At 42.6% G+C, this 25736-nt stretch overlaps 5 protein-coding genes and 3 non-coding genes across 8 annotated transcripts; all 8 read left to right on the top strand.

The window, feature by feature from the left end:
- The first annotated feature begins 6082 nt into the window (after positions 1-6082).
- mrps17 (mitochondrial ribosomal protein S17) lies at positions 6083-7447 on the top strand. Its single transcript, XM_084698545.1, has 3 exons — positions 6083-6175; positions 6531-6683; positions 7024-7447. Exons 2-3 carry the CDS (start codon positions 6561-6563, stop codon positions 7363-7365), a joined length of 465 nt encoding a protein of 154 aa, XP_084554671.1. The 5' UTR covers positions 6083-6175; positions 6531-6560; the 3' UTR covers positions 7366-7447.
- Positions 7448-7693: 246 nt separating this feature from the next.
- LOC146288045 (protein NipSnap homolog 2-like) lies at positions 7694-12439 on the top strand. Its single transcript, XM_084698544.1, has 10 exons — positions 7694-7841; positions 8663-8802; positions 9005-9050; positions 9165-9259; positions 9796-9866; positions 10146-10286; positions 10395-10426; positions 10980-11074; positions 11240-11323; positions 11446-12439. Exons 1-10 carry the CDS (start codon positions 7750-7752, stop codon positions 11508-11510), a joined length of 861 nt encoding a protein of 286 aa, XP_084554670.1. The 5' UTR covers positions 7694-7749; the 3' UTR covers positions 11511-12439.
- Positions 12440-12743: 304 nt separating this feature from the next.
- Positions 12744-18235, top strand: LOC146288041 (T-complex protein 1 subunit zeta-like). Its single transcript, XM_084698443.1, has 13 exons — positions 12744-12992; positions 13508-13571; positions 14167-14301; positions 14446-14619; positions 15070-15173; positions 15301-15571; positions 15984-16066; positions 16564-16660; positions 16762-16909; positions 17109-17242; positions 17464-17566; positions 17690-17762; positions 17903-18235. The coding sequence occupies exons 1-13, from the start codon at positions 12856-12858 to the stop codon at positions 17973-17975; spliced, it is 1596 nt and encodes a 531-aa protein (XP_084554569.1). The 5' UTR covers positions 12744-12855; the 3' UTR covers positions 17976-18235.
- LOC146288044 (small nucleolar RNA SNORA22) lies at positions 13863-14000 on the top strand. The gene has a single exon (XR_014758189.1). It is a non-coding gene; the product is annotated as a small nucleolar RNA SNORA22 (small nucleolar RNA).
- Positions 15694-15831, top strand: LOC146288043 (small nucleolar RNA SNORA22). The gene has a single exon (XR_014758188.1). It is a non-coding gene; the product is annotated as a small nucleolar RNA SNORA22 (small nucleolar RNA).
- On the top strand, positions 16346-16476 carry LOC146288042 (small nucleolar RNA SNORA15). The gene has a single exon (XR_014758192.1). It is a non-coding gene; the product is annotated as a small nucleolar RNA SNORA15 (small nucleolar RNA).
- Positions 18236-18281: 46 nt separating the features above from the next.
- Positions 18282-20818, top strand: sumf2 (sulfatase modifying factor 2). The gene is made up of 9 exons (XM_084698444.1): positions 18282-18619; positions 18752-18896; positions 18995-19109; positions 19225-19269; positions 19494-19644; positions 19760-19815; positions 19966-20050; positions 20244-20385; positions 20513-20818. Exons 1-9 carry the CDS (start codon positions 18403-18405, stop codon positions 20616-20618), a joined length of 1062 nt encoding a protein of 353 aa, XP_084554570.1. The 5' UTR covers positions 18282-18402; the 3' UTR covers positions 20619-20818.
- Positions 20819-21484: 666 nt separating this feature from the next.
- On the top strand, positions 21485-25693 carry bicdl2l (bicaudal-D-related protein 2-like). The gene is made up of 6 exons (XM_084698667.1): positions 21485-22131; positions 22537-22656; positions 22751-22909; positions 23075-23166; positions 23253-23373; positions 23842-25693. Exons 1-6 carry the CDS (start codon positions 21532-21534, stop codon positions 24226-24228), a joined length of 1479 nt encoding a protein of 492 aa, XP_084554793.1. The 5' UTR covers positions 21485-21531; the 3' UTR covers positions 24229-25693.
- The last annotated feature ends 43 nt before the right edge of the window (positions 25694-25736 follow it).

Below are 25736 nucleotides of genomic sequence, written 5' to 3'. Positions count from 1 at the left end.
GTGAGATAGAGCTCAGCCCAGAGTTTCCTTATCTGTGGACGGCACAGGCCTCAGCTTCAGCCATGACATCAGTGCGCTGGGGCGGAAAACGTCTATGGTATTCTACCACCATCATTGTTTTAATTGTGACATCATGACATCACAGTCAATCTGTCAGGGTGAGTTCACACTACTGGGGTTTCCAATGCTGGTGATGCTGCCTCCTGACACACTTACATGGTCACACACACACACACACACACACAGAATAAAAGTATGGAAATCATACATCCGTGCATAAAAATATAAGAGAGAGAGAGAGAGAGAGAGAGAGAGAGAGAGAGAGAGAGAGAGAGAGAGAGAGAGAGAGAGAGAGAGAGGGGGAGAGAGAGAGAGAGAGAACAGATAGAAATGTATTCATCCAATGATGGGAACTCTTTTCAACTGGACACAAAAAACAGACACCATCTTAGATTAATAAACACTCACAAATCATGTACCTTTTCCAACCAACTGTGCACACAGGCTCACTGTCACACACACACACACACACACACACACAGACACCATTGGGAAAATACCAGAGAAAACACAGGCAGATCCACTCTTAGTCCACTGACAAACTGTCTGCCGGTGCCTGTTTGAAGGACTGCTTTACCATACCTGTTCTGAGCTTTACCCTACATTTCTCATGGCGTCAGGGGTATGGGAGAACACGTCAATGCTGAGGTCGTCCCCTGGTCTGTGGTTACGGCCCGGTCAGCATGTCAGCAGCCCTGTCAGTCTGTCTGGGCCCACAGACAGCGCCGAGGATCCAGGGGGCTCCCCGATACGCTTTATCTACTGTCTGCCTCGCTCTCTCTGCTCCCGACTCACCGGAACCAACCCTGGCCTCAAGGCAAGTGTGTGTGTGCGATTGTGTGTGTGTGTGTGTGTGTTGATTTGTTCATGTCCATTCAGTTGCTAGCCTTCAGGAAAAATACACAAGCGTAGTATGAACAAATATCCTTTGGCTTTAATTGTCGGCTTTGTTGCACGTGAGACTTTAATTTTGTTAAGAGGAAAATTGTCAGAAATATTGTCATGAGAGGACACATTCACTTTTGTTTCTTTACTTCAATTTTTGGAAATGGGAGGTCTGTGCCATGCTCTGCTGAAACACATTTCTGAAACATAGTCCAACATCCTTAACTAAGAACCAAGGGATTAAATGTGCATCAGTTCTTTAGATGACCAAATGCAAACCATACAATGAGCACAGAGAGGATTTATGGTCGCAGGATGGGTTCACATGCGCTTCCTTCCAAAGAGCTGCAGCTGCAATAGGCTATCCTCTGTCTGCCACAGGCATTGGCAAGGACATCAGTTCAACCACCGCATGAAGGCCCATTATCAATCCTGATGCAGGACAGTGACGCCCCATTTGGTGGGGAGTATTGTGTTACAACCAGGCAAGTACAAGGCAAGGTCAGGGGGCTGGCAACAAAGAAAGGAAGGGATGATGTCACTGCCCAGGGAATATCAGAAAACCCTTGCAATGTAGACGTTTAATTTATAGCACATTAACCAAAGCAATACCATATTGTTACCTCTGACCTTTGGTGAGAAGTTGCAGTGGCGTGCATCCGCAAGAAGGCATAAGGTATGAAACATGATCATGACATATGTAAGCTCCAGTTACCCTTTTCCTGTGTCTCTCATTGACAGTCAGAACACGTAAATGTATCTTATTACCAGAGTAGGAAAGACAAAAATGAATTAAAAAAAAACACTTTATATGCAAACAACAATAAACTTGGCTGACTGTCTAGAACATTTTGGGTGTTGGCTGTGCCCCTGTGTTGGTAGAAGGGGCTGGTCTTGTGTTTAGGTAAACAGTGGGTCTCTGTAGGCCTTGCAAAAACTCCCAAAGAGAGGAGATGGAGGGGGGAGCAGTGGGGGTCAGAGCAGTGTATGTGGGAGGTGGGTTAGGGTGGGGCATAGGGGATTGGATTAATGGAGCACAAGCGTGTCACCCTACAGTGACTCCTGAAGTATGACCTAGATGAGAAGGCTATATTATTCAAAACATCATTGGATGATTTATGTCCTTGTTCCCAAGGGCCCACTTTTACAAAGTGATGTCATAATTGTGCACCTGTCAGGAACACAGACCCAAGCCTGTGTAATTGCACCTGTGGGCACCGACATAAACAGGACATGGTGACACATTCAGAAACATGCAAATAAAGGTAAAACAGTCACTATTCATGAGTATTATTAAGTGTGGCAACAAGCAGTGTCCCAAGTGGTCAGGTAAGTACACACTCCAAAAATGGTTGATGTGATGGAAGGGCAAGGAAAATATATAATGTCATTAATTTTTACAATGTTGCAGTTGAGAAATGAGACACATAGTTGAAGTCTAAATAACCTATGTCTGGGTAAGGAGATATTCTGGCGAATGGAAAGCTTTGAGGTTGGCAGGTTGAAGAAACTGCAAATGCAGAAAATCTATACTCTTGCCACAGTTATGAATTGCCTTGCAACTTGACATAAACATCCAACCAAGAGTTTGATACCAATATCTTCATTGCCTGTAAAATGACCTTTTTCAACTCACTTAATGTGCAGTGTGCAAACTCTCTCACAACGAGACACGTGCCACTGTGGCCCAGTGTCTCCAGGTCTGAGCAGTGAGGTTAAACCAACACCTCGGTTGCACTAACACTTGAGGGAATGAGAGACAACAGCGACAGGTCCCCCGGTTGAATGGACTGAGATAGCGATCTCTCTAATCATCACCGGCTCTGTTTTAAATGGCTCTGAAGCCCACGGGGGAACACATTCATTAACCTCTCAGTCAATCCACCGTGAAAACACCGTGAAAACAAACACATGCTAAGCTGTCATTCCACATGACTCACTGCCCTTTCACACCAACCATGTATGTTAGAGCTGCTGGGCTATTTCCTGTCTGTCGAGACTCGCCCTTCCACAGGCCTATTTGCCGCCACTGGGTTATCGGTTACGTTCAACTTTTAACCTTGGACCTTGGAGCCTGTCTGAAGGAGGGTGTTGCCTTCGTCATGGGTACAATCTTGGCCTAAATTCACTGAGTTGAAGTGGATGACGTAACCTTACTGTACCTGCTAGCCGTTAGTCATTAGCAAATGCTTGAAACCAAGGGACACACAAATCTAGTTGATCTATAAATTACATCAGAAAATCAAGAATAAGTACTTGGGATCCTCTGTTTGTGAGTGTTCAAAGCTAGTCGTTGCAACATCCAACCACACGTCACATGCACTTGAATCTTGTTTGCTCTAATGGCAACCATAACAGCGCCATGCTTCTTAACATCCTTTTTTATTTTGCTCAGTTGAGTTAGTAAGTGCTGTAATCTGTTTATTTCACTTAGGCTTCACTGTGCGAATGGGGTGTGCCGTCTCTGGTCAGGCTGAACTTGTCCTTCTGTAAACAAGAAGACAAGACTTGGACAAAACCCTAAATCTGGCTAGTGAATTCTAGGCATGAAGACCAACAGAGTGGTGTGAGCGTTTGTTGAACTCTATTTATAGATGATTCATCCAAGCAACTAATCAAGACAGTTCCTTTCAACTGGTACTATTGGATTTAGATTTTTCAAAGCAAAAATTGGATAACCCTGATCCAGATACAAATCTTTCAAGTATACCAAATCCGGATTACCAGTGCTCTACATTAAATAACATCTACATGTCACAATGTGGGCTTCCAACTATGGTAAGAACAGCAGGTAGAATAGCCAGCGTGGGGGTCACTACAGTGTTTTTTCAGATACAGAACAAAACAATAAAACAAAAATAAACATTCCCTTCAATTTAAAATTTATTTAAAACAGTTAGACCCCTCATTTGTCTTACAACAAATAAATACAAATAAACAAAAATGTACTGTCTATTATTCTCAAATACATGGTGGATATTTTTAACACATGTTTTAAATCATAAAAAGGCTGAATGTCCAATGATTAACAAAATAAAGAGCATTCAGAGTTCTTCTTCATTTGTGGATAGACCAGCTTTTTGAAGCCCGGCTTTGAGAAGGCGGATCTCAAGTCTGGCTTTGGTTTGCTGTATTTGGGTTAGAGTGATTTGTTCCTTTGCCAGTCGAATCTGTGCGTCTGCTTTTTGAGTTTCTCGTTTAAAAAGTGACTTATAGATATCAAGTTTTTTGGGGGGCAAAGAACGCTTCCAGACTGTTTTCTGAGCTACGGTGGCAATGACTATTGGCTCTACTAGTGAGGATCCACCTTCTTCCTCAATAGCAGGACTGAGATCAAGAATAAAGTTTTCTTCTGCATTAGGAGGAACTGGCTCGCTTTCCTCTATAATCATGGGCACACCATCCCCCACAACACCTTGAATCCCTTGCAGAGCTTGAAAGTTTTCATCTCCGATAATGTCAAGAACCACGTCTGAGTAATTACCTCTCCTAATGGTCTTGTTGCCTGTTTGGATGTTTTTTGCTTCCTTCGTTGCTCTGGCCTTCAGATTTTTCCATCTAAATTTCACTTGCTCCGTGGTCCTCTTCTGACCAAACCCCACGTCATTCACATTCTGGGTGATTTTCTCCCAAATTTCTTTTTTCTTTTTGTTAGTTCCCTCTCCACCCTTAGTAGAATCAAAACGTCCTACTATTGAGGCATAATAGCACCTAACACCCTCCATTAATGCATTGGTTTCTGCAGCTGTGAAATTTGGTCCTTTTGAGTCCATGGTCCACTTCTTCGTGCTACGTTTATGATGCACCCAAGCCTGTTTAACACCCAGACCAACCTTCAGTGTTCTCTCAAAATGAGGGACTGACTGGACATGCAAGTAATGCCATTGTTCAAAACTCCTCTGATGATTGAGTCATTGTAATACTTCATGAATACACCCTGAATCCACCTTTCTTTTGGGATAAGGATAATCCTTATTTTCTGGGTCAAAGGAATCCCAGTCCTACTAAAATGTTTTAAACAACACTCAATGAGGATTTGATCCAGATCAAAATCAAGGCTGGATAAAGTGATCTAATCCGATTTCAGAATCCTTTTATTAATTTGAAAACCCCATTTTCAAGATTTGATCCAATCCCAAAATCCGATCAGATTACTTCTGAACAACTGTACCAGATGTTTGCCTTAACATCTAACAGAAAATGTCATACACCAGTCCATGGTTGAGCAAACCAACTATACTATCGACCACAAAAAAGGCAATATTTTTGCCGGTATGCAATCATTTGTTTTAACTGTACCTCTGTGTTGTGTCACAGCATATCGGCCTTTCCTGGCTTTATGTGAGACTGAGCTGATATCATGAATGTCAGCTCCCTCCTGCATGAAAGCATGCATATAACATATGATCTTATCCTTGGGTAAATAAGAAACAGGGAAGGCTAGACCCTGTTCCATATGTAAGCATACACTGAAACTTACTTATGATACGTAGGATTGTACCTGAACTCCAATGCTGTATTCCAGTATGTATTGTGTTGTGTTTGCTTAACTGAGAGTGCAATTAATGATGCTGTGGGTGTGTAAATAGTCCTTTACACTATGGAGTGTTTTCTGTTGGCTGTTTCTGCGAGTATGTCAAAGTTGCCAATGATTGGACTGCCTTACATGGGAAACAAGAGAGAATCAGGCCTGTTCTCCCCCTGAATGCGTCTGATTAAGCCCAGATTGTTCTGTGGTTGGTTCTGACAGACTGCCAATTCCCACTCAGGGACAGAGTATTTACTTGGGTCTATGCATACATTTACAGTTTTCCACTCACCTGTTTTCCGTTGGAAATCAGAAGACATGCTTTTGATTCCAAATTACTGCTTTGATTGCAAGCTATTGGGTCAGATGTTGGTAATTATAATAGCCAAACTTAAAATGTATATATTTAAACTCAAGAAGCAGACAAATTCAAAAAGTCATAAAAGTTAGCATTTAGATTAGTTAAAGTGTAGGATACATGAACGACCAGTACTGTACACCAATCTAGTATTGCACACAAATTGAACAACGCCAAACACTAGTCACTTACACACACACCAAACTGGCAGTACGTAACCAGGTTTTATGTCCCTCCTTTGAACCCGTATTTTGAAATACGTCATCAAAACAAGTCGCTCTCGCATGGATGGGGAGTCCGCGTTGAAGAGTGTCTGACCTTCAGTTGATCAGTTATTAAATACAGTAGGTGATATTGTTTTGTAGATATTTACAAGTATCTTTCATATTTTACTCTGTTATGTAATTTTCAGCATAGTTGTAAATGCAAAATTATTTTAAATGTCTCACCTAACCCTGTAAACTAGCTAGCTAGAGCTAGCTCTTAGCTAATACAGTAACTACCGGTAGGCTTTATTAGGCTAAATACAGTTTTTGTGCAAATAGTTAGGGAGCTTAATGTGAGATTTATTTGAAATGTCATTTATTCGGTCATTCTCTGATCTGTACTATATGAAACAGACAGTATATCACCTTGCACCTTGACTGTCAAACACGAAACATTATCTAATAACATAAAACATGTTTGTTTCCACACTAGGTTCATTCATACTTTGATAACAGACTCAACATGTCGGTGAATAAGGCATCGGTCCATGCCAAATGGATCATTGGCAAAGTTGTCGGCACCAAAATGCAGAAGACAGCCAAAGTTCGAGTGACTCGAATGGTGCTGGATCCATACCTTCTTAAGGTAACTCCCAGACTGGGATAGTAGGCTACAGCAGCATGGTTTAGTGAATGTCTCAAATTTGTTGAAATCAAACGTTTAGATTACATTATGCCTAGCCCTGACTCTTGAACAAGTTTGAGTTTGTTCAATTTTATCTGTGTTTTACTTTGTCAGTAAAAGTATTGTACAGTTCAACTGTTCACTTTTTCATCCAGCCAGTGACTTATAAAAAAAAGGTGTAAAAGTTATACAAATAAATGAAAGATATAGGCAGCCAATTTAAGCTTTCCAGATATGTTTTATAGACATTGATAGTATAGACATTGATAACACAATGTTGTCTTTCCACTCCATTCTACAGTTCTACAACAAGAAGAAGACCTACTTCGCTCACGATGTCTTGCAGCAGTGCACTGTGGGTGACATAGTTCTTTTGAAGGCCCTAACAGAACGCAGGTCCAAGCATGTGAAACATGAACTGGCAGAGATTGTGCATAAAGTAGGGAAAGGAGTGGACCCTCTGACTGGGAAGAGGGTTGCAGGAACAGATTTCTTGGAGCCCCTAAGCAACCCCACACAGCGCCTTGAGCAAGAAACAACGCTAACGGAGAAATTACAGGAGCTTAACATCTCTGCCGCCTCTTCAGACAAAACCTCTGCTTGTACAAAACCAGTCTCTTCTTCTGCATCAACAACAGTCTAACGTTCAACTAATTTTTGAAATATGTATTTGGTGTTGTGAATATTTTGTTATCATGCTATTTCCGATTAAATTCAGTGTGCTACTTCAGTGTCTTGATGTTAAATAAAAAATGGAAAGTGACAACAGTAACGTGAAATATTGAGTACAGCCACTACATTCAACACTGGCAAACTGAAGTAAGCCTAAGACTGTTTCATATGCATGTTATTTAGTAAAATAAAATTATGGAGGCACATTGGTCACCCTGGCCAATATAGATTAATGGAGTTCTGTTTTAGATTTTTGTTGTAGGATGTACTGCCACCTGGTGGATACAGAGGTAATATGTTTTCCGCTACTTTTGACAGCTCTGGTACAGTTTGTCAACGCGCATTCAGGGGAAAGATGGCGACCCGAGTCCTTCACAGTGTAGGCAGTGGGCTGAAACAGACTAAAAACGGGGTCTGGACAAACGGACAAGTCTCACTTATTGCCAGGTTAGACTGCCCGATTTATTGCTGACATAATCATAATAGTGGACGTAATTATATATGCGTATTTATTCTTGGCAAACTTTGTTGTAAGCTAACTAGCCTAGCTTTCCCCAGGCGTTTTACTGCTAGCTAGTACTACTACCTATGATTTGGTGTCATTGACTTGGGCAATCGTACATTTATTTGCTTGAACTTAAAATATAACTGCTACTTCACAGTCATGCACCAAAGTGCATTTAAAGAGACGTTTAACTAGTTTTCTTTATTTCGTTTTCTAGTTTTTGTATTTTTAAGCAAATTTGCAACTACTTAGCAAGAGAGGCATGACACACTGACCATAGCTAAGCTAGCCCTTGATGACAACAGTACTAGCTAATTCACTGTATGCTGTGTAAGAGCATTGGATTTGCGATTGAATGAACGTCTGGCTCAAGGTCACAATAAGCAGTGTTATTTTGTGTCTCACGCACCCTCTTTTATGATTCAGTTAGAAGTGCAGCACTAGGCAACGATATGTTGTCACACACCATTAAAACTGTCTTGTAATATAGCTATAGGCTAGCGAATCCAATGCAGACTTTAGTTCTGGTATATACCAGATCAGTTGGCAAACTGCCAAAATTACCTACTTTAGCTACCAGTTATATCTGCTCTCGAGCACTGTTGGAACATGGAATTAAAAATAAGCTTGTTGTGTTCCTTTATATCGACAATAACTTTTGTTTTGAGTTGCGTACTAAATGGCTTAATTAGTTACGTCACCATTGCAATCCTTCAAATCACAGTACTATCTCTGTTCATCTTCCCTTCCCAACTGCATATAGGAATCTCTCAGCATCCACCAATAAAAACAGTGAGGACAGCTGGTTCAAGTCTCTGTTTGTTCGAAAGGTGGATCCCAGAAAGGATCCCCACTCTCACCTGCTGGCTAAGAAGGAAGACAGCAACCTCTATAAGATACAATGTATGTATTCTTATGACTAATACGTACAAATGCCCACACTTAAATCTTAGGCTCTTATGTGAACTGTGCAAGATTACAATGTCTGGATTGTGTTTTTTAGGCAGGATTAAAATGGATTAAAATATGTCTGACGTTCTTTCCAGGTCTTTGCCACGCAATCTGTTAGATACTGTATAACGTGAAAAGCATTTCTCTCTTACAGTTCATAATGTCAAGCCTGAGTGCCTTGACGCTTACAACAAACTTTGGTAAGATGTTGCATCCTGCCATCTTTAGTAAGAAATCAGTTGAATTACTTTGTTTGAATTAAACCTATATTAATTACAGTCTGCTTTTTTTTAAATTAATGTTTGTGTTTCTAGTGATGATGTCCTGCCCTCCATCACTGCTGACTCTCACTACCCATGTGAGCTGGTGGGTACCTGGAACACATGGTATGGAGAACAAGACCAGGCCGGTAAGAACACACAGGCACACAGTTGTCTCACAATGACCCGAAGGTTCACAACATTTGTTTAAATTTTTACATTTTTGTCATTTAGCAGACGCTCTTATCCAGAGCGACTTAAAGTAAGTACAGGGACATTCCCCCGAGGCAAGTCGGGTGAAGTGCCTTTCCCAAGGACACAACGTCATTTTCACGTTCGGGAATCGAACCGGCAACCTTCTGATTACTAGCCCGATTTCCTAACCATTCAGCCATCTGACCCCATTACACCGACCCATCGTTGTGCTGCAACAACTTTACCCAATACAAAAACAAAAAGTATTTTCTTTTAACCTTTGCGCTGTGGGGGTGGGAGACAGCCCGACGGTTAAAAGAAAATCCTTTATTTTGTATGAGGTAAAGTTGTCGCAACACGTGGGGGGGTCACAATGACTGAAGGGTCTCAATGACCTGAAGATAACACAAGGGTTAATAAATAGCTAGACTTGCAGAATCCATGTTCCATCTCCTCTCTTTTTTTTGTTCTCATTTCCCCTTGGTGCCAGTTCACCTATGGAGATATCGGGGAGGCTACCCTGCCCTAACGGAGTGTATGAACAAACTCAGGCAGAATAAGGTATGGTATGAATCTGCTATTGAGCAACAGTTTGAGAGGATTGCAATTTATTATCTCAAGAATCTTGGAGCCTGATGCTATTTCAATTAATATTTGCTGATCTGTGGTCATTTTTCAAGCCCTCTGTGACATCTATTGTAAAAATTATGCAAAAAAAAAGTTGATTTGCTTCATGCAAAGTTGATTGAGTGCACATTATAAATGAATCTTAGTATGTGCAGTTTATGCCCATGTGAAAGTTCACTGCCTTCTTTGTATTGTTTAATCGCCTTGCTTTAGGAGTTCATGGAGTATAGAAAGGAGCGAGGGAAGATGCTCCTGTCCCGGAAGAACCAGCTGCTGCTGGAGTTCAGCTTCTGGAACGAGCCTATACCCCGTCCTGGACCCAACATCTACGAGCTCCGCACCTACCAACTCAGAGTGAGTCTCTCCTCAGTGTCTTAATATCTCTGTGTCTCTGACTAGTTGACTACTGAATACTTAATGTACTTGCTTATCAGTCTCACCTATTCCTGCTCCCTTTTTCAGCCAGGAACCATGATTGAATGGGGAAACTACTGGTAAGGCAGGTCTTTTCTCATTTAAATTATTTAGGTGTTTTGTGTTATTTTATAATATGCCACCTAAGGATATACAGAACTCTTTTATATAATCATTGCTTTTACAGATTGTAGTAGCTGAATTATGAGATTATACGGTACACCTTTCCTGTACCCCCGTCTGCATGTCTCAAGCATGAGTGATAAGAGATGATTGAATACAAAAAATATATTTGACCAATATATATATATATATTATATGTACTGGAAAATGTCTGCTGTAATTTGACAATTCAAACCAGATTCTGGATAGAAAGACTTAATGTCATACGAATTTCTGGGGAGATTAACTGTAATCAGAGAGGAGCAGTGAATTTATGATAATCCTTTTCATAAATCTGAGTCATCAATTCAAATAAAATGTGTATTTTAGTTTTTATATTTTAACAGTGTGTATATATATTAATGGAGTATACATTCTTAATTGATCTTTGAATAGCTACGATTGTGTTTCTTGACAGCAACAATTCAGTTGAGTCCTGGTCATGCAAAGCCAGTGCTGTGTGTTCCACAGGGCTCGTGCCATAGAGTTCCGTCAGCAGGACCAGGAAGCTGTGGGAGGCTTCTTCTCTCAGATCGGTAGCCTCTACATGGTACACCACCTCTGGGGTAAGACTAACACGTTTAGATGGATTGGTTTGATTGATTTATATTTCATTCTTCCTCTAGGGGAAAAAAATTCCCAATACAAATCGTATTTTTTTTTGTAATATCTTAAATGCTGCTGATTTGATGCACTGGAAAATACTTACATGTGAATGTTGCATTCATTAGCTTACAAAGATCTCCAGTCAAGAGAAGACACCAGAAATGCAGCCTGGCAACATGAAGGCTGGGATGAAGTTGTTTATTACACTGGTAAGCTTTGTATCTTACTAATTTTCTTTCTTGCGTACTTGGTCCTTTATTGTTGTTCCCAATTACATTAATTCCCTCTTCTAAGTGTAAGGAAAGAGTAATTTATGTTCATTGTATTTTAGTTCCTCTGATCCAGCACATGGAGTCAAGAATAATGATCCCAATGAAGACTTCTCTTCTGAAGTAGAATGCCACCACAGCTATTTCCACCCTGATCCGAAGAGAACGTAACCAACCTTCAGAGTGTGCACTGCCAGGGATTTCAGCGTTGACATCAACATGCTTGCCACTTTATCTCTGTCTGGGTTTTTTTTCACCCTTTAATTTCTGTATTAACCTAACACAATTCAAATCAAAAGGTCAAACAAATTGTCAATACGATTATGTTATAAGTTACTGCTAATGATTTGTTACTGGTCCTGACACTCCATATGTTGCGCTTGAATCAACATCATTCTTTTTCTCTCTTTTTCTCAGCTGTCTACATCACCCAGATGGATGGTTAGTTGTATTAGGTGAACTAGGTTGGAAATTGAGATGAAATTCTGTTTTATGTATGTATTGTTTCCCCTCCCCCAGTGGTCTCCAGCACTAGTCCTGTTTCCTTCACAGGCAAAGTTCCTGCTGTGTCGGTTAGTCTTAAGTCAAAGTCTGACATTAACTGGCTTTCATTCCAAAAAAAGTGTGACATTTTAGCCTATGCAACTGTAAAACAGGCTGGAGCCTCTTCTGTGATTCTGTGAAAGTGTATCGGGGTTATTGAAAAATGACCAGAATCAATTGGTTGTATAAGATAAATACAATATGGTAGCCTACCAGCAAGACCCTGATTGGATTGGCTTTATTGTTGAGACTTATCCCTATATATACCTATCAGGTTACACCTCTTCATGCCAACCAACACATCAACCAATCAGGTGACCCATGCTGTTACAAGGATGATTCCTTAGAGATGGTCAGTAGATAAGGTTGAAGAGTTTGAGAATGTGATTTCATAATGTGTAAATGACGAGTGGGTTTCTGAAACCTATGCTCTTCCAGAAAGGTTTCTGAATGTAATAAATATGAAATGCAGTGCTTTAGTTGTACATATTGAATAAATTTTGATTAAATCAAGTGCTCTGTCATATTTTGGTCATCAATGTAATGAACTGTAAAAACTGAAAAAAATGAATTTCTGATTTCAAAACTAATTAGACCATTAGAATTAATGATCAATTACCAATATTGAAGAATACATGAAGATGCGTATATGTATTGATAATGGTTTAAAAGCTATTTTCGTAGAAATGCATTAGTTTCTCACCAGAACATCTATGGCAAAGATTTGCGTGATTGACAACAACAGTAACCAATGACGTTTGTATTTAATGTGCTGAGCTGTCCAATCCTGGCTCTCGCAGGAAATGTCGAAGACACACTTTCGAGGCTTCTGGAAACTCGCTCCTTTCCGCTAGCGTCCGAAGCCAACCTCGCTGTCTTGTCTCCCGGCAAGCAGTAGACTTTCCCTTAACTGGCTGTGTTTTATCACCATGACTGCCGTGAAAGCGCTGAACCCAAAAGCCGAGGTGGCGAGGGCCCAGGCCGCCTTGGCCGTGAATATTAGTGCTGCCCGGGGACTTCAGGATGTGTTGAAGAGTAATCTGGGACCAAAGGGGACCATGAAAATGTGAGCCCCACCGAGTGCGCATGCAGAGCCTTTTGTTGAGCACGCGTGCTACTTTGAAGCTAACTGGCTAACGTTAGCCTTCTGTTATACAGAAGTAGACAGTTCTACATTTATATTGAAAGCTTGTACGTGATATTGTATTTGTTTGTAAAGGAACACTTTCAAATCCGTGATATAAACATAACAGCAAGGTACATTTAAGACAAAGGCCTATCTACTAATTAACATCCTAGATGGCTAATGGGCTAATCGTACTAGCCAGCTAACCGGATAACCGACATCCCCACATGGTTACCCTGTCATGATCTGTGCAGTCTCTGCTGCTTTTCATGCTAGATAGCCTGTAGACAATGGGTAGACGATGCTTAATGTACCTATTGGCAAATTGGACATAAAATATTTGACTCTTAACCCTGTTCTCACTATATATCCTGTTGTGTGGATGTGAATGTTATAAATATTGGTTAGCTAACCTAGCTAGACATAAATCATGACTCCCCTGTCCCTTCCTGCAGGCTCGTGTCTGGTGCCGGGGACATCAAGCTGACAAAAGACGGCAATGTCTTGTTGCACGAAATGGTAAGTTAAGGATGATTTTAAGCATGTAGGTGTTTTGGAGTAGTTAGTGCTATTATCCCCATTGCAGCTTCTAAAGTTTATTGAAGTGGCTAATCTGGAATTGACCACACCCTAGTATCAACTACACAAGATCTACACAATCGCCGGATTAACTGTAAAGGATAATCTAATTGATAACAGTTCCTGTTTATATATACTGTAGAATATTAATAGAAAATAGATTTTTTTAAACGTTGCAGGAATTTCGCACCACTTGGTTAGCTTTGTTAGTTGGATTATCTTAATTGTCTAATGCACAGAGAACACCCACGGATGCTTGTGTAGCTCTCCCTGGTCTCGTGTATCTGTGCTACAGTGAAGTCTGGTCTGTACCTCTGCATTGGGAAAGCTGCCTCCTTTCCTACTTGTATTCAGCGGACCAGTACAAGAAAATCCCTTATTATAATTAATGTGTATTTCATGAGATTCAAAAAATAACTACACTGTGATCCGCAAGTTGCACACAACTCTTTGTTTGATTGGTTGTTTTTACTCAGTGTAAAACTACTGTTGTTCCTCCACTCTTACATTTTTGGGTCTTTTCCTGTTTCTTCAGCAAATTCAGCACCCGACAGCATCACTGATCGCCAAGGTGGCCACAGCGCAGGATGACATCACAGGAGATGGGACCACCTCCAATGTCCTAATCATTGGGGAGCTCTTGAAACAGGCTGACCTGTATGTGTCAGAGGTGAGGGGATCAATCAAGGCTTTTTTTCCTTTTCATAATTAAATACTTGATAGCTCTCCATGTTATACAAATAAAGAGTACTTAAGATATTTGGGGACAAATCAGTAAACTAGATCATTTTATGTCCAATCTTTGTTTTCAAAGGGCCTCCACCCCAGAATTATAGCCGAGGGCTTTGAGGCAGCGAAGGAGAAGGCCTTGGAGGTGCTAGAGGAGATGAAGGTGACACGGGAGATGGACAGAGAAACACTCATCCACGTAGCACGCACCTCCCTCAGAACCAAGGTCCACAAAGAGCTTGCCGACCTACTCACCGAGGTAAGACTGGGGAGTCAGATGGCTGAGCGGTGAGGGAATCGGGGTAGTAATCAGAAGGTTCCTGGTTCGATTTCCGGTCGTGCAAAATGACGTTGTGTCCTTGGGCAAGGCACTTCACTCTACATGCCTCAGAGGAATGTCCCTGTACTTACTGTAAGTCACTCTGGATAAGTCTGCTAAATGACTAAAATGTAAATATAAGACTGGCAAATCTAAGACTGGTTCGGAAGCTTGTAAGACAGTTTCAGAAGCTTAAGGGGGTGATGGGTCACCAGCCGAACTGAAAGTTCTACACGGCTGCTTCTGACTATCCCTGTGGATGAGGATCATGGGGATGGTTTAACAAGCATATCATTCATGGATTGAAAGAAAATTACGTTTCTTGGTGCTGACTATTGTTTTAGCGTGGTTAAATGTGGGTGCTGATTGGTGTTTGATGGTTGTTTTCAGGCTGTAGTAGATGCTGTGCTGGCCATCGCTAAACCCAACGAGCCCATCGACCTGTTCATGGTGGAGATCATGGAAATGAGGCACAAGACAGACAGTGACACACAGTAGGTCTCCCTCCCCTCACACAAGCACTTTGTTACTCTTTTTATTTTCCCCTCTATATGACAGTCAGTTAAGGAAGCACGGTCCACTACAGCATGTGTCTGTTTCCTCCATGTTGTCTCTCTCCAGGCTAATCAGGGGACTGGTGCTGGACCACGGGGCCAGGCACCCAGACATGAAGAAACGTGTGGAGGACGCCTACGTGCTCACCTGCAACGTGTCCCTGGAGTACGAGAAGACCGAGGTCAACTCCGGCTTCTTCTACAAGAGCGCGGACGAGAGGGACAAGCTGGTGTCGGCTGAGAGGAAGTTCATCGAGGAGCGCGTGCAGAAGATCATCGCTCTGAAGAACGCTGTGTGTCCCAACGGGGAGAAGAGCTTTGTCGTCATAAACCAGAAGGTAGGGAGAGAGAGAAGCTGAAGGTTCTGAATGTCGTCAAGGACGGACCACGTTGTGAAACTGCGACAGATCTCCTTGATTAGTTGTTAATTGTCGGACAGCTTGGAAAAGCTTGATCGTCCTAGCACAGAGAACACCCACGGATGCTTGTGTAGCTCTCCCTGGTCTCATGTATCTGTGCTACAGTGAAGTCTGGTCTGTACCTCTGCATTGGGAAAGCTGCCTCCTCTCCTACATGTATTCAGCGGACCAGTACAATCTCTCACCACGTCACATATGTATCGAATGTGGTTCAATGACACGACTGGCTCAGAGCTGTAAATGTCCACTTTGTGTTGTATTACAGTGGGTTTAGTGGGGATTTCTCTCCTCTGTGTTGTTCCCAAGACTCATGACTGTTTTTGTCTTGCAGGGAATTGATCCCTACTCCCTGGATACTTTGGCCAAGGAAGGCATTGTAGCACTGCGCAGAGCCAAGAGGAGGAACATGGAGAGGTAAAGCTGTCCGTCAAAATAATTATATGTAAACGAACAACCAGTTACTTACTACTGGAAAAACCTGCATACTCATAACCAGTGACAAACGTGGTAAAGGCTCTGTTCAGCCTTGCCTTCACATGGTTTCCTTTATCAGGCATTACTGAACTGTGTCCGCTATGCGGCTATGACAATGTATTTATTTGTATTCGTCCTGTCAAACCTGAAGAGCTCTCCTCTGTGACTGTGCCGAGGCTTCTGTGTTTGTCCGTTATCTGTGTTTGTGTTGTAGGGTTGGCATGGAGAATTCTGTGTTACTCTGCCCGTAGTACATACAGTCAGACACCATGCAAAAGCACTTCTCACTCTCTCTATAACCAGCAGTGGGAGCCCAATCTTGCACTGTTTCTATGAGAATGAGTACAATCTTGCGCTGTTGGGAAGGTAACAATGTGTAGATATTTAGAAGTCCAAAGGTTTTACGCTATAGATTTCGATTTTGTTTCCTTCTCCAGACTCACTCTGGCCTGTGGAGGTATTCCTATGAACTCTGTGGACGACCTCACTCCTGAATGCCTAGGCCACGCAGGCCTGGTGTACGAACACACACTGGTGAGTGTGGTGGCCTTTAATCTGCCCTTCAGGTGACTTGAATCCCAGTGCCTAAGGTGCAGGGTCGGTTGTATTTAATGTATACCGTGACGTCTTCACAGGGAGAGGAGAAGTTCACATTCATTGAGAAGTGTGGGAACCCTCGCTCAGTGACCCTGCTGGTGAAGGGCCCCAACAAGCACACCCTCACACAGATCAAAGATGCTGTCAGGGACGGCCTGAGAGCAGTCAAGAACGCCATTGAGGATGGTAGGAGACTGATGCTAACAGACTGATTCTGTTTTATATTTATTTTAATAAATGTCACTTGGCACACTGACATGGTGACGTTTAAACCAATGTGTGCCTATATAACAATTCTCAGGGGAATGGAGATGGCTGTGTGTCTGTGAGAGATGTTGATGGGCTGTGTAGGTGTCGTCTTCATCCTTCTGTTCTCCCTCTGTAGGAAGTGTGGTGCCTGGAGCAGGTGCCTTTGAGGTGGCTGTGGCTGATGCTTTGGTGAAGCACAAGTCCAAGGTGAAGGGAAGGGCCCAGTTGGGAGTGCAGGCCTTTGCAGATGCTCTTCTCATTATCCCCAAGGTAAGACATGCCAGTGTCTGCTACTAACTTAAGGCATCCAAGTAGTTTTGTGTTCTGGGAGAAAAAGCCCTTGATTTGGACTGAATTCTCTCGATTGTCATTCTTTTGTCTTTACCTCAATCGCCCTTCTAATAAATGATTGTTGGAACACTTTGGCAAATCAGAACGCATTCATTTTTTTTTTACATTAATTTCCTCTTCTGTTGTCCTCCCTCTCTCAGGTTCTGGCCCAGAACTCGGGCTATGACGCCCAGGAGACCTTGGTGAAGCTGCAGACTGAGTACAAGGAGTCCGGACAGCTGGTAGGAGTGGATCTCAGCTCAGGTCAGTCACACAGGTCGACCCTTTACTGTACGGTTGTTTACAGGGGGGGGCGGGGGGCGGCTGGGCCTGGGTTATCGGCAGGTTCTCACTGGTTTAATGTTTGACTTGATTCTCTCTTCTCAGGTGAGCCCATGGTGGCTGGTGAGGCAGGTGTTTGGGACAACTACAGTGTCAAGAAACAGCTTCTGCATTCATGGTAAGGTTGAGGACTTGCTTAACTGTATGAACTAAGTGTAGTGATAGTTGTTGGGTGGTTTTGTTTTTTCCCCTCCTAATGATAGAAATACAATTGAACTCATTTTCATTTTACTCAATTCACTCGTTTTCTTTCTCCAGCACGGTAATTGCCAGTAACATCCTGTTGGTTGATGAGATCATGAGGGCTGGAATGTCTTCTCTAAAGGGTTGAAGGTCAATGGAAGATCCCTTCTGATTTCTCTCCCTAAATGCAACTCTCAACATGGAAAATAGCCCTGTCCAACAGATTTCACTGTACTGTAATGATCATCATTATTTGTCAAAGAAACCATTGTAAACCCCTGAATTATCCCTCCAAACTATTGTTTTATTTATGAGATTTGTTTGAAGCACTGAACTGCACCACTCAGTTTTGTTTGTACCACTCAGTTTTGTTTGTACCCATTAAAAGTTCTCTTGGCTGAATTCCTATTTGATGTGGAAAGCGTAATTTTCACAAATTTAGAAATGATATATTCATCTAATGTGAGTGCTTGAATGATCAGATTTGGGAAAGATGGAACGAAAAGGAACTAGGCGTTGTATAGTCGCATTTCCACGGAACAGTTTTCAGTCGGACCGCAACTTCCTGTCCCTCAATGAAACCTTGTATAGCCTACAGTCTGAAACCGCTAGTCAGAACGCTAGTCAAAAAGGTCAATGTTGTAAGAACGTTCTGTGCCAGCTATATAGAAAAGTCGACAAAATATTTAGCAAGTTTTGTGCCGAATGCACACCACCCGAACACGTATTTGTACCCAATGGATGTCACAGTCGCATTAATGTGGCTGTCCGCCACAACGTATTGTATAGCAGGTGAGGATACGTTAATATACACCCTGGACATACTATCTGTCATTAGCATATTATCTGTCATACAAACGTCATTAGCTTGCAAGTCAGGAGTTGCAAAATTCGTCCAATCAGTGATTCGAACTCTTCATGCAGGTGATGAAGGGGTCCACATTCCAGGAGGTAAAATGACCATGGGTACGAACGCAGCCGACGGCAGAGATGGAGAGTCGCCAACGAAAGAAGTCGTTGTCGGAACTTTCAGCATAGATAAATACCCTGTAACAAACGCTGACTTCAGGTCAGATAAACAGAACAGCATGCGAATGATTTTGTATGATGCCTCATTGGGGGCAACAAGACGTATAGCATAATTTGTCTTTCAATATCTATCAACAGAGAGTTTGTCAGGGCACAGAAGTACAAAACAGAAGCTGAGACCTTTGGCTGGAGTTTTGTGTTTCAGGACTTTGTGTCAGACGAGCTGAAGAGTAAGGTTACTGAAAAAATTGAGGTGTGTTAACATAACATAGACGTTGCACGTCCAAAACATCTCAATCTTTTATTTGCCTCAAAGCTTTTCCTCAAACTGAATTAATTCGTTTTTAAAAACTCTTCCCACATCCCAGTCTGCACCTTGGTGGCTGCCAGTGGAGCGAGTGTTTTGGAGACAGGTAAAGTCAAGACGGCGGCATCTCGGCTTCTCCGCCGATTTACTTTTGAACTTTATGAACTTGGACTACAATGTGTGTGTCACACTGCGCACATGATACATAAATCACTTGATCACTTGACGAATGATGATTCAAGTCAAGCCGTAAGCCCTATTGTACGGTCATATGGCTCTGCCCCATCACCTCAAGCTGGCTCTGTCCACTGACTGTTGCTCCTTGCCCAGCCTGCAGGGCCTGGTTCTGGGATCCGGGACCATCTGGACTCCCCAGTGGTTCAGATAAGCTGGAATGATGCACTGGCCTTCTGCCACTGGAAAGGGAAGAGACTTCCAACAGAAGAGGAGTGGGAATGGGCTGCACGCGGGGGCCTGCAAGGTGAGGCGGATTGATGATGATTCTGTGGTGATTCAACGTCATGTCAAGCTGTTGGGAGAGGGTTTGTGACTGATCCGTCATTTTTAAAAAACCTTCTTCCATCCTCTTCTACAAGGACGGACATATCCATGGGGAAACAAGTTCCAGCCCAACCGGACCAATTTATGGCAGGTCAGATTAATAATAATCACCCTCCTTAAATGAACAAGAATAATGGAATGTCTACATCCCTCATCACATTTTCTATGTATTCTGTGTCACCTGACCTGGAATCAGCCTAATTTTATATAGTAAGGTCACCTGATGTGTACTGTATATTAGGGGCTGTTCCCTGATGGAGACAAGGCAGAGGATGGGTACCATGGTCTGTCTCCAGTCACTGCATTCCCACCTCAGAACAGCTATGGTAACAATGCACCTATCAACCTCCTGCACAATGTCCTATTAACGCATGCAGAGCTATCTTTAAAAGTCAAAAAGCATAGATGATTGTATTGATAGTTAAAGGTAGCTCTGTTAGATTTAGCTACATACATGTTTGACTGTGATGTGTGTAGTTCCGCTGGAGGTTTTGGTTCTAAGTGTGTGTCTTCTTCAAGGGTTGTATGACATGATGGGAAATGCATGGGAGTGGACAGCCACGCCCTTTCCTGGAGCTCGACCAATGTATGTCCTCCGAGGCGCTTCCTGGATTGATACTTCAGATGGATCAGCCAATCACAAAGCTCGAATCACCACCAGGTACTGTGCATGATTGGACCCTATTTGGATTCCTTGGTGCTGGTTGTTTTTTAATTGAATATCTACTTTGGATCTGCCCTGAAGTGGGATGTTGCTCACGGCAACATGATGGTTGTGTTTCATCCAGGATGGGGAACACCCCAGATTCAGCCTCTGATAATCTGGGCTTCAGGTGTGCTGCCAGCCAGGACCAGAAACCAGGCAAAAAGAAGAAGATGAAAACAGAGCTTTGATAGGACAGGATTTAACATGGATAATAAGGATGTCAAATTGATTAAAATATACATGTAGAAAACAACTGCAGTTTTGGCGTTCACGGTGATGGATGCAGGGAGGGATGTAAACCTTTCTCCTGTGGAGACCTGAGGTAAAAAAATAAATACACATTTTCTATTACTGTGACATAAAGAATAATAAAATATGCTCTTGTTTTTTTGCTGTACAACTTTTTTTGTCTGTACAATATAGCATTACACCCCTCCCTACCTCCATACACAAGTACTTCAGACATGCAACAGAGCTATTGTATTTGGGGATGAGTGGTTTTGAGCTGGTTTTGTTTGTTTTTGGGCAGAGAGTGAATGAACCTCCTGTGATAAGTGGGGATGAAAGAGAGGGAGTGGAGCTCTGTCTCTGACCTTGTTCTACTGTTGACTCTGTCATGACTGGATTGCTTCTAAGCATTGCACTGTGTGGATTCACCCAGATAGAGAGGGGCCAATGGGATTAGAGGATTGGAGTTCAGACAGGTGGCAGACGTCACACCTGCATAATCTTTCACTTGTGTTAAGGGATCAAAGGTTTACCTCCCTCACAACTGCCCTCAAGCTCTGACATGTTTACGCATCTGTATCCAGGCTCCGCTGTCTCCGTAGCGATAGTTAAAAATGAGGAACAAAAGTGTTTTAGGTTCAGCCCCCATGACATCACGCTGTGACATCACCAGACGTGAGTCCAGAGTCGCGAGTCTCTTTAAGATCAGGAAAAACAAGTTGGGAGACATTCTATTGCTTTGCAATCCCTCCCTGTTTTCTACCTTCCCCCTTTTTCTTTCACTCCCACATATGTTTTCACTGAAAGTACTCAGTCCTCTCCTGTGTGTCTTGTTAGTGTGTGTCAAGTGGGAGCTAGAGAACCTTTGAGGCCATGGAAGAGTCTGTATCTTTTTCAGTCCTTAACCAGAGGCTGAGACCACAGCTCACCGCTATGGAGCGACTCTGCTACCCACTGGAGGACCAACCTCACACATCTGTCTCGATCAGAGGCAGTCCAACCACAAGACCTACGATGCATCTTGAGCCACAGGTCAATGAAAGCCTAACGGTGACACAAGAAGAAGACAACCCTGAGCAAGAGGAAGAAGAAGAAGAGAAAGAGGAAGTGGACTCAGATGAATCAACTCCTCAGGACGTCTGTGCTGAATCATTAACTGTGGCCAGTGACTGTCGGCCCTGTCCGAAAATAGAGTGCCTGGAATCAAATGATTCAACCACAGTCACTGACTGCTGTGTCCCCACACTGACCATGGAGGGAGATTGTCATGTCGGTCTGCTCGGTGCCATGGAGGCAGAGGGTCCAGACGGTATAATGACAGTCAGGGAGGGAGATGGTTGTGATCCAGGAGAGGCTGACAGGGAAGGGGAGAGCTTGTCCCATATGAGCTACATAGAGAGAGCCTTACCGGACCTGATCAGCAGTGGCAGACCTCTTACCCGACGGAGGACTCTTGGACCCGTCTCAGACACAGTAAGAGAAGAGTTGGTTTTTCATAAGGATGACAAACTGCCAAGGGAAGCGCATGTTTGCTCCCTGAACAAACCAGTATTCTTTGTTGGGTTTGGGTTTACATATTTATCTAATGCAGAACATGCATGTGTGCTTAAACTATGTGTGCTTAATCTACTAAATGGTCTTGATCTGTGATCGAAAATATAGTGTTTATACGTCTTTCTTTGTCAGTGAAACTTGGCTGTCTGTGCCTTCGGGTATGAATGTTAAGAGACAATGGGATTTATATTAGCTGAGTCAGTGCTGTCTAGATGTTTACACTGATTATTTCAGGAATCTTGTGTAGCAGGACGTGTGTTTTATACTTTGTTCAAGTGGAATGTTGTTTGATGCACTGGTTTGAATAGTTGTGTGTGGGTGTAGTTGAAGGAGGTGCGTCGGGAGGTGGAGTTGTCTCGTAGACGCAGCCTGAGACTGAAGGCTCAGGTAGACAAACTACAGGAGAACAAAGATGGACCTCGGTGGGGCCAACACAAAGAAAAGGTAACACGCACACACACAGACACACAAAAAAAAACTAAACAATCCATGGAAGTTTTCATTCCATCATTTTAAAATGTTCTGTCTGTGTCTATAGGTCACTGAGGAGATTCTGTCTGTTCTGAGGTTGCTGCTTCCTCTAACAGAAACTGAGTACATGCCAGTAGAACCCTTGGATCAGGAGAACCGCCTTGACTCTGCACTGATCAAGTTACAGAATGTAGCACGCAAGTTAGCAATCAACCACACCGCACAGGTGAGGAGTAAGCGATACACATGCACTCAGTAACCCATAAACCTTAAGAAAAGTTCAGAGTTCTTCTTCTGTACCCTGCACCACACTTAGCGATTGAGATGAAAATATTCCTTCGACTTGTTGAAATGAACACCATCAGAACCCTTGCAACCATTATTTTCTCAGGATTCCAAAAGTGGGTCACGGAAGGGCAAAGGTGTTGAAGACAGCTCTGTATTCCAGCAGGCTCTAAGGGACAGAGATGAAGCCATGGAAAAGTGAGTCAACACACACATACACAAACGGTGGCAGGTTCTCTTGTAACAGAAAACAAATAATCTGTGATTGTGATTTTGATGAACAGGAAGAAGGCCATGGAGGCAGAACTTCTGCGCAGTAAGACAGAGATGATGTCACTTAACAACCATCTCTTGGAGGAAGTACAGAAAAGACTGGAGATGTCCCTGGAACTAGAAGCCTGGAAGGTACTTGTTGTGAGGATGTCCAATGAGAAAGAATCAATGTCAGAGGAAAACTAAGACTATCAAAAAAAGGTTTGACCATATGTTTTATTAGTGAAAGGATCATAAACATGTGGGTCTCAGCAGGTGTGAGAATGTGGAGTAAAGAAAAAACATAAGTAGTATCTGCAACTATTTTCCGAAACACTCTCACACAATCACATCTGTGTTTTAATTGACTGACAAAAGTAGTGTACTGTGCACTGAGGCAGAACAATAGTAGCTTAAAACCCTGGAGGTCGGAGTGGCCATCTGGCAATGGGCTATGTGAACCTAGTGAATAATAATACTGTCCACTTTGTTGGGTAGATTTGTCTTTGTTTCATCATTATAACATCATCCTCAAAACTGACTCAAACGAACCCATACTTGTATTAGTGCCATGTTTTAACCATGTTTGGTTACTGACAGTTTGTGTTGTCTGTGTTTTAGGAGGATGTCCAGATAATCCTCCACCACCATCTCCAGAGCCAGCAACAGGCAGAGGAATGCCAGAAGAAGCCCTCTCGTTCAGGGCTACTGAGAAGGACCAACAAACAGCCCATCCAGAGACCAGCCAGTATCTCTGTCTCCAACCCACCTCCAACAACCCGCATGGTTTTCTCCTCCAACCCTACCCCTTCAACCCCTGTCCATACCCGCTCCCCTAAACCTGTCCCCGTGCCCACCCCCTCCCCAGCACCCACGACCAAATGGAAAAAAATCTGGAGTCGGGGGAAGAATGATCGTCCTTGCGACCAGAGTGACAGACAGGAGTCTCAGCATTCCAAAGGCAGCAGCAGAGAGAATGAAGGATTCCATAATGTAGCGCTGGACTGAGATAATACATGACGTGCATTTATAAGAAACAGGGTTCCTGCAGGTTTAAGTAAGTCAAATTTAAGACCTTTTTAAGACATTTAAGACCATAAAGACTGAAATTGAAGACCTACACGATGCATTACCCCAAAAATATTCAAATCAAAGAAATTCTGAAACAATATTGTTATTTAAATGAATTCTGTCATTGAAAAAGCAATTAACAGATAAAGCAATCACATTAGTAACCTAATATTTTTTCATTCAGCAATAAGTACTAGGGGTAGGGGAAAAATCAATTCACATATGAATCGCGATTCAGTCTTCAACAATTCAAGAGAGAAGACTACCCTGTGGTGTAGTGGGTTGAGAACAAGGGCCTACACCAAAACAACTTGGGTTCAAAACCAGCACAGAGTGTAGTGCCAAACATCCGTGGGCCCAGATCCCTGTAACCGCAGCGCACCCCCCAACTGTCCAAATCCCCTCTCCCAACTGTCTTTCTAGGTACCCAACTGTCCAACCAGTAAAGGCTCAACCAAGAGTCTAAAAATAAATGTACCTATTATCAGTTTTATTTATAAGTCGAGTTTTATTTACAAGTCCAAGAGCAAAAATTGAGCTGTAAGAAGATTCTTCAGCCAGATTTGAACACAAGACCCCTCCCATAGTAGCCCACGTCCCAAACCACTGAGCTATCAGGGATCATACCAATCTCCACTCAACATTTACATTTGCCATTGAACTATCTAGTTGTAACAACCTGCAGAGTTGGGCTGTCAGAAAACCAGAAGCAAGCAAAGCTCCCCTGTTAACTCACTGGGTTAGTGTACATGCTGTTTCAGACATGCTGGGGCAGTAGCACAACAGCCTGGGTTCAATTCCAAATGACCTTAAAAGTTACTTTGTGGTCATGTGAGATGTGGTCATGGCTGTTTCATTCAAATGAATGGGTCGTTATCTAGCTCTGCAGAAGCCTGCTTATGACCATTCATTTGAGTCAGGTGTGTTGGAGCAGGGAAACATCTAAAACATGCAGGACAGGTGTTCCCTGAGGACCAGGGCTGGGAACCACTGGAGTAGGCTATTTGGTTGGCCTGCACTTTGGGGCTAAGGGCCATCTTCAGTGAAAAGATGAGTTTATTTTAAGGTCAAGACAAGTTCATTTTAAAATGTTTATTATACATCAGTTATACATTCTATACAATTTCCATATACTGTATATCTCAATTATTCACACATATAATATATGCATTTCACACAACTAAATAACATTGTCAAGTTTGTGTTTGCCATTTTCCAAACAAAAAGTTGTTACCTGTTGCAAGGTTTTAAGAGCCAATTTACTCCATCACTAAATCAATGTTTTGGAGCTGTGCATTAATCAAACCAAAGAAGAAAAGGCATGCTCACAGAGGGAAAACGGTACACACTTCTGAGTTTAGCGTTTGTAAATTTCAACACAAATAAAATCTTCATACAATCACCAGTTGTTTCCCCACCTCACATTCTTTTCCAACATCAAGGCA

Source organism: Hypomesus nipponensis, chromosome 5, assembly GCF_054491055.1.
Source record: "Hypomesus nipponensis isolate SF chromosome 5, ASM5449105v1, whole genome shotgun sequence".
In the NCBI taxonomy this organism is placed as follows: Eukaryota; Metazoa; Chordata; class Actinopteri; order Osmeriformes; family Osmeridae; genus Hypomesus; species Hypomesus nipponensis.
Note: the sequence above shows the minus strand (reverse complement) of the source record. Positions and strands in the feature narration are given on the sequence as shown.